The 8,609-nt window shown below is 49.4% G+C and overlaps 1 protein-coding gene across 1 annotated transcript; it reads left to right on the top strand.

Annotated features, from left to right (window-relative positions):
* The first annotated feature begins 2,583 nt into the window (after window positions 1–2,583).
* On the top strand, window positions 2,584–7,956 carry LOC122232588. The gene is given in 3 exon segments (XM_042962226.1): window positions 2,584–3,606; window positions 6,963–7,350; window positions 7,352–7,956. Coding segments are annotated over 3 exon segments (1,875 nt in total). The 5' UTR covers window positions 2,584–2,612; the 3' UTR covers window positions 7,845–7,956.
* The last annotated feature ends 653 nt before the right edge of the window (window positions 7,957–8,609 follow it).

The following is an 8,609-nucleotide window of genomic DNA, read 5'->3' as shown; positions in this document are numbered from 1 at the left end:
AAGCTAAACAAAGTCTTAATGATAATACAGAAAGCACACTCCTATTTTCCTAAACAAGTTATTAGTGTCTACAAAGGATATACATATATGTGTTTATTGTTATTTTACATACGATTGTCAAGACTTGAAAGCAACTAATATGTCCTCCCATAGGTGAATGAGTATATAAACTCTGGTAGGTCCATACCTAGAATATGATTCAGTGATGAAAAGACAGAAGTTATCGGGGCGCCTGGGTGGCTCAGTCGGTTAAGCGGCCGACTTTGGCTCAGGTCATGATCTTGTGGTCCGTGAGTTCGAGCCCCGTGTCAGGCTCTGTGCTGACAGCTCAGAGCCTGGAGCCTGTTTCAGATTCTGTGTCTCCCTCTCTCTGACCCTCCCCCGTTCATGCTCTGTCTCTCTCTGTCTCAAAAATAAATAAACGTTAAAAAAATTAAAAAAAAAAAGAAAAGACAGAAGTTATCAAGCCAGAAAAGGAGACAGAGAAAACTTTCATTTATATTTCTAAGAGAAAGACGCAAACCTGAAGAGGCTAGAACTGTGGGCACTGGTGGATGGGGAAACAAGAGCCCTGGGTTCCAGCTCCAGCCCAGGGTTCACATGCTTCCTGAATTCACCAGAGGGCACTGGTGCTCCCCAGTTCCTCAGCTGGGAGCTCCTGTCTCCCTGCCTCTTGCAGGTGCTCCTGTGTCATCCCTGGGGTGAAGTCCCCTCATTCCTACACTCTCTTTGCTCAGCAGGACCCCAGGTGTAAGGTAAAGGAAAGGCTTGCATGGCCTCAGGAAAGGGGAGGATTTGCATGTAGAACCCCATCCAGAGCATCAGGTGAAAGGAACAGCTTTGAATCCAAATGACAGCCCTGCCTTAGTTTCAAGCTAGGTTCTCTTTTCTGCTTATTATAGATCTTTGATAAGAAATACAATTGCTGAGAAGTCTGTTTTGCTTGCTGTTTGCTATGAGCATTGTGAGACCTTTCCTGATTGTAACCCGCTGTGTAGTAGAATGGGCTGTAAAACTTCCTAAATGTAGTCTGATATGTAATGGAATGAGTGATTGTACATAAACTAACCAGCATTTCTCGCTTCTGTAAACCTGCTTGCTTAGCACATTCCTCACCTACCCCCTTCCCCCTTTTTTCCTCCCGCCACAAGTAACGGACAAAGCCTTCCCGCCAAAGGACAGACAGAGGATGCCCAATCAGAGAACAACAAATGTCCTTACTTTAAAATCAACTAATCAGGCCCCTCATAATTTGAAACCTCCCCTGTGCTATTTGTCTCTGTCTATAAAAACGCTATACCAACCCTGATCGTGGCCTCTTAGCGTCACCGGCAACGAGTGCGCAGAGGTCCAGGTTCGAACCTGCAATAAACGACCCTTGCCGCTTGGCTTTGACTTACGACTCTGGTGGTCTTTTGTGGGAGGTTTAGGAACTTCAGGCATTACATTTGGAGGTTCCACCGAGACCTCCCCCGAGCCCACCAGACTTCTGGTCAACGGGTCGTATCTGATTCCGATCGGTAAGTAAGCCGGCTCTAAGTAAGCCGGCTCTAACGTTCTTCCTTTTCTCTCAGGTCTGTGTTTCTTCTCTGGAGAACCGGTTCTGTCTGGAAGCTGGTGTGACCCTGGCGGACGCGCTCTAGGGCACCCGGCCGGGGTCAGTTGGAGACATCCACTGACATCTGGGGGCCTTCTTGGTCCATCAGGGGACCTTCTTGGTCCATCGGGGGGCCTTTTTGGCCCATCAGGATTCCTTTCTGTGGGCTGCTTATGCCCAACGTGCCTGCGAACTAAATACCTTCATTTTCTCTATGAACTTCCAGAGTGCTAAGAAATATCTCTAGGCGTCTAAAAAGAAAAACCATCTAGGCATGCCAATTGTTACCCGTATTTTGATGTGATGTGTGTTTGTGTGTCTGTCTGTTAAATCGACTGGAATGATTGTTGGGAGTCAAGGACACGCGCCTGACTTACCCTATGTGTAGTCCCACGGCGTAAGCTAAGGGATTCGAGTGGGCTCTAACCCGATTTCCGCAGTGATCCTCATATGGCTTAAGGCGGTCAAAATTTTTTTGATCCAAGCAGGGGGTTTATACCTGCCCGCCCATGCTAAGAGGCACCTAAGTTCCCGCGAGGGACGCGGACGGGCGAGTACGCGAGTGCTTCTATGTCAGTCTAAATGTATTGTCACCCCTGGGCCCTTGTAATAACCGCCGCCCTAGCCATAACCCTTTCTGTTGGGCTGGCCGAGGCGGCACCAGAAAGTTGGAACTGCTGCGAAAGATTCTTGTTAGTTCTTGTTTTTCTTTCATGGGTCGGATGCTTTATTGGAATTAAGTGTTTTCTCGGCTGATCAGAATTAATTATTCCATCCTTTGTTCCTCTCTCCTCCTTCCTCAGCTCCCTGCGGCTTTCCCTCCCGCCCCTCCGCCCAGGGCCCAGCCAGGCCACCGGGAGGTCTCACCCTCAGAAGTCGCCTGTGCGAACTCCTCCACCGCTAATTTCAGCCGCTTCAGGGCCCCCTCCGTGCCACCTCCTGGCCAGCGGCGCCCCCCCCCCACGTCCGTGCTGCCCGCGCCCCCTTCTCTTCTCCTCTTCCTCAGAATCATAACATGGGCCAAACGCAGAGCACCCCTCTCTCCCTCCTTCTCGCCAACTTCAGGGACGTAAAAGCTAGAGGACACAACTTAAGCCTAGACATTCGCAAAAGGAAGTTGATCACCTATTGCCGCTCTGAATGGCCCACCTTTGGGGTCAATTGGCCTACAGAGGGAACCTTCTGCCTCCCTGTGGTCCTTAAAGTAAAATCAAAAATTTTCCTACCAGGGAAAGAAGGTCACTCGGATCAGATTCCCTATATTCTGGTGTGGCAAGATTTAGTAGAAAACCCACCTCCTTGGATGGCCTCTTCCTTAATAGCAGAGTCATGCCAAATCCTAGAGGCTAAACCTATCAACCCTCCCAAGCCACCAACTCCAACTGCACAACCTGTTCTCCCCGACAACCAAGATTTACTTTCCCTTGACCCTCCCCCTTACCAGGTTCCTCCTCTTATTCCGCAAGCTGCCCCTATCCCTGCTGCGCCGGCAGAGCCTCCCGTAGCCCAGCCAATAGGAGAACTAGAGAATAGGGAGGCTCAACCCGCGCCCATGCCTAGTGGAGGCGAAGTCCAAGGGCCGGCTGGACGTACCCGTAGGCGGGCCCCACATGAGCCAGGACTCCGCCTTCCTGACTCCACCGTAGCTTTACCCTTACGGGAAATAGGGCCTCCCGATGATACGGGGAACCCCCAACTTCAATACTGGCCCTTCTCTACCAGTGACCTATATAACTGGAAAACCCAGAATGCCCGATTTTCTGATAACCCTAAAGATTTAATAAGTCTCTTAGACAGCGTTATGTTTACCCACCAACCCACCTGGGATGATTGTCAGCAGCTCCTCCGAATCCTGTTCACCACCAAGGAGCGAGAAAGAATTCAATTGGAAGCAAGAAAGCTGGTTCCTGGAGATGATGGCCAACCCACTGCTAACCTTGATCTCATTAATGCAGCTTTTCCCTTGACCCGACCCCCACAGGATGGCTGGGACTACAACACGGCAGAAGGTAGGGGACGGCTGCGCATTTATCGCCAGACTCTAATGGCGGGTCTCCGGGCTGCTGCACGCAAGCCCACTAATTTGGCAAAAGTGTATTCAGTAATACAAGGTAAGACAGAGAGCCCTGCCGCTTATTTAGAAAGATTAATGGAAACCTTCAGACAGTATATCCCCATGAACCCCGAGGCCCCCGAAAATCAAGCTGCTGTTGTAATGGCCTTTGTAAATCAGGCAGCCACTGATATTTAAAAAAAACTCCAGAAACTAGAGGACCTGGAGGGAAAACAGATTCAGGACTTACTCCGCATTGCCCAGCGTGTCTTTAATAATAGAGAGACTCCAGAGGACAGGCAACTTAAAGCCACTGAGAAAATGACCAAAGTCCTGGCCGCTGTTGTCCAAAAGCCCCTGGATAAACAAAAGCCCCTAGATAAGGACCAATGTGCCTATTGCAAAGAAAAAGGCCATTGGGCCCAAGAATGCCCTAAAAAGAAAAAGCCACATCATGATCAAAAACTGTGGCAGCCAAAAACCACACCCGCCCTCTTCACTCAAGATGCAGAATAGGGGGGACGGGGTTCGGATCCCCTCCCCGAACCTAGGGTAACGCTACAAGTGGAGGGGAACCCAGTTCAATTCCTAGTTGACACAGGGGCACAACATTCGGTCTTGATCAGGCCCCATGGAAAAATTTCTGAAAAATCTTCCTGGGTCCAAGGGGCTACCGGAATAAAAAAATATCCCTGGATCACCCAGAGGACTGTGGACCTAGGAAATGGAAAGGTCATCCATTCCTTCTTAGTCATCCCCGACAGCCTATGCTCCTTATTAGGAAGAGACTTACTCACTAAAATGGAGGCCCAAATTCATTTTACGCCAGGGGGCCCCCAAGTGACTGGCCCTCACAACCAACCCATTACCATACTTATTCTAAGATTAGAAGATGAATATCGACTCCACCAGGGGCCACCCTCACAAAGTCAAAACATAGAGCCCTGGCTCCAACAGTTTCCAGGAGCATGGGCTGAAACCGGGGGTATGGGGTTGGCTAAACATTGCCCAGCTCTATTCATAGAGCTGAAACCAGGGGCAGATCAAGTTCGGGTCCGACAATACCCGATGTCAATGGAGGCCAGAAATGGCATCACTCCACATATCCGTTGCCTCCTAGACTTAGGCATCTTGCGTCCCTGCCATTCAGCCTGGAACACCCCCCTGCTGCCTGTACAAAAACCTAACAGTGCGGACTATCGTCCGGTACAAGATCTGAGAGAAGTTAACCGCCGAGTCATAGACATACACCCAACAGTACCCAACCCCTATACCCTCCTAAGTGCCCTCAGCCCAGAAAGACAATGGTATACTGTCCTTGATTTAAAAGATACTTTTTTTCAGCCTGCCTCTGGCCCCCAAAAGTCAAGAGCTCTTCGCCTTCGAGTGGTCCGACACTGAGAGAGGCATAAATGGGCATCTCACCTGGACCCGGCTCCCCCAAGGATTTAAAAACTCACCCACCTTGTTCGATGAGGCACTTCACGAGGATCTGGGTGAGTACCGGAATCAAAACCCCGAAGTGACTCTTGCAGTACGTTGACGATCTTTTAATTGCCGCTGAGACTGCCGAAGCTTGCTTGCAAGGCACCAAAAATCTCCTCCAGACACTTGGTGCCCTGGGATACCGGGCTTCAGCAAAAAAAGCCCAAATTTGCAGATCCGAGGTAACCTACTTGGGGTATCTGTTAAGAAAAGGCCAACGATGGCTCACTGATGCACAGAAGGAAACCGTCCTCCGCATCCCCCGACCCACAACGCGAAGGCAGGTAAGAGAATTCCTGGGATCGGCCGGGTTCTGCCGCTTGTGGATACCTCGGTTCACCGAGATAGCTAAGCCTCTTTACCTGGTCACCTGAGAACAGACGCCCTTTGAGTGGACAGAGAAAACTGAGCAGGCTTTCCAGCAAATCAAACTCGCCCTGTTGTCGGCGCCAGCCTTAGGGCTCCCCGATGTCTCCAAACCCTTTCATCTCTTCGTAGATGAAAACAAGGGGGTAGCCAAAGCAGTGCTGATGCAACTCCTTGGTCCATGGCCCAGGCCCATTGCCTATCTTTCAAAAAGACTAGACCCAGTAGCGGCTGGCTGGCCCCCTTGTCTCTGTATGATCGCTGCTACAGCTCTAATGGTAAAGGATGCTGATAAGTTAACTATGGGACAAGAGTTACATGTTACAACCCCTCATGCCATCGAGGGAGTCCTCAAACAACCTCCTGACCGATGGATAAGTAACGCCCGACTGGTTCACTACCAGGGACTATTATTAAATCCCCTCAGAATCATTTATGCTCCCCCCCGAACACTAAACCCTGCCTTCCTGTTACCAGACCTGGACTTGGATACCCCCCTCCATGACTGCGCTGAGATATTGGCACAGGTTCATGGAGTTCGGGAAGATTTACAGGATCACCCGCTACCAGACGCTGAGGTTACCTGGTTCACTGACGGCAGCAGCTTTGTACATCAGGGTCAAAGGTATGCGGGGGCAGCAGTCACAACTGAAACTGAGACTGTTTGGGCAGAGCCTTTGCCAGCTGGCACCTCTGCCCAACGGGCTGAACTTGTGGCCTTAACCAAGGCACTGACTTTGGGAAAAGACAAGAAACTAAATGTGTATACCGATAGCAGATATGCTTTTGCTACGGCCCACATACATGGAGCTATATACAGAGAGAGGGGACTGTTAACTGCAGAGGGGAAAACTATCAAAAACAAAGAAGAAATATTGGCTCTTTTAAAGGCACTCTGGCTGCCTAAATGACTAGCCATCATACATTGCCCAAGCCACCAAAAACCGGTCACACCGGTGGCCAGAGGAAATAATTTGGCTGACCAGGTGGCCCGAGAGGCGGCCTTACAGGTGGACTGTGCTTTAATGACCACCCTACCAGACCCCGGTTCAGCTAGTTTATCAGAAAATCCTGCCTACACTAAAGAAGACCTAAACTGGATCCAAAAATTACCTTTAACTCAGTGCCTTAACGGATGGTGGAGAGCAGCAAACTGTAGCATAATCCTCCCAGAAGAAATGGGAAATAAAGTCTTATCCAAGATGCACCGAGCCACTCATATGGGCACAAGAAAAATGCAAGACTTAATAAGACATGCTAGGATCACCATTAAAGACTCCAGGACAAAAATTGAGCAGATAGTTACTAGCTGTAAAGCTTGCCAATTAACTAACGCCACCAACCACGGGAAAAACCCTGGCTCCAGAACCCGCGGAACCAGGCCGGGAGCCTATTGGGAAGTAGACTTCACCGAGGTAAAGCCTGGAAAATATGGATATAAATATTTGTTAGTGTTTATAGATACCTTTTCAGGATGGACAGAGGCCTTCCCCACCAAGCATGAGACTGCGCAGGTAGTAGCAAAGAAACTGTTAGAAGACATCATGCCCAGGTACGGATTCCCTACCCTAATAGGATCAGACAATGGACCAGCATTCATTTCAAAGGTAATACAAGGGATAGCGCAGTTTATTGGGGCTGATTGGAAACTACATTGTGCATATAGACCCCAAAGCTCAGGACAGGTAGAAAGAATGAATAGAACTCTAAAAGAGACCTTAACTAAATTGACCATGGAGACTGGCGCTAATTGGGTAGTCTTACTCCCCTACGCTCTGTTCAGGGTGCGGAACTCCCCTTACAAACTGGGATTAACCCCCTTTGAAATCATGTATGGAGTGCCCCCCCCCCCCTATAATTCCCAACCTACAGTCTAATGTGTTAACTGAATTTGATGATCATAAACTTCTTATTTCCCTGAGGGAACTCCAGCACACCCACCAGGAAGTTTGGCCCAGATTGAGAGCCATTTATGAAAACGGGCCCCCTCCTGAGCCTCATCACTACCGACCCGGAGATTGGGTATACGTGCGGAGACACAAGCAAGAGACCCTCCAACCACGGTGGAAGGGACCCTACATTGTGATCCTAACCACACCCACTGCTCTCAAAGTCGACGGGATTGCTACCTGGATCCATTACACCCACGCCCGACCAGCTGATCCCTTTGCGGTTCGAGAAGACTTCGTGCCGGAAGCCAACACCGCCTGGACGGTTGACCAGAGTAAGACCCATCCTTTAAAATTGACTCTGCGTCGAAAACCTGACCCCGAAAACCAGCTGAGATCAAAGGCCTGGGTGTCCCATACCAAGACTGTTGCAGCAGCTCTGGACCCACAATGATCGGAGGAACACTCACTAGCGTGCTCCTGCTCACCTCCTACAGACTGATAAGTATTGCGGGCAACCCCCACATACCCTATACTTTAACTTGGGAGGTTTCTAATTGGGAAACCCATGAAGTCTATAATACTACCACAAAGACAGATGTTCCCTTAAATACCTGGTGGCCGGATCTCTATTTTAATTTAGAACAGATGGCTAAGTCAGTCGGACTAGACCACGGGAGGGGAAAGGAAACAAGAAATTTCTTAAGCGAAACAGGGTTTTATGCATGCCCTGGGTTTGGACAAAAAGCTCGCTCCATATGTGGGGGAATTCTCAGCTACTACTGTAAGTCCTGGAGTTGTGTCACCGCCAATGACGGTAAATCAAAATGGAAGGTAACACCTCTTTACATCGACATGTCATTTGTCAAGCCCTGTGACATAGGTTTTTCCGGCCAAGGATATTACTCAGAAAATTGTAACCTTGTCCGTATCAAATTTCTAGAAGATGGAAAAAAAGAAACTAGATGGACCAATGGGCTTACTTGGGGAATCTATTTATATCGGGGACCACCCCACTATGCAACTGTTATTCAGATAAAACTAAAGGTAGAACCCAAGATTCCACCAGTGCTAGTAGGACCGAATCTAGTAGTAAGGGCCACAAGTGAGCCTACTACTAGGGCCACAAGTGAGCCTACTACTACTACTCCAGGGCCCACAAGTAAGCCTACTAATACCACGGGCAAGGGTCCTAGCTCTTCGGCCACTTAGGTGACCA

Source organism: Panthera tigris, chromosome D3 (assembly GCF_018350195.1).
Source record: "Panthera tigris isolate Pti1 chromosome D3, P.tigris_Pti1_mat1.1, whole genome shotgun sequence".
Taxonomy (NCBI): domain Eukaryota; kingdom Metazoa; phylum Chordata; class Mammalia; order Carnivora; family Felidae; genus Panthera; species Panthera tigris.
The sequence above is the reverse complement of the archived record's forward strand: the minus strand, read 5'-3'. Positions and strand labels throughout refer to the sequence as shown.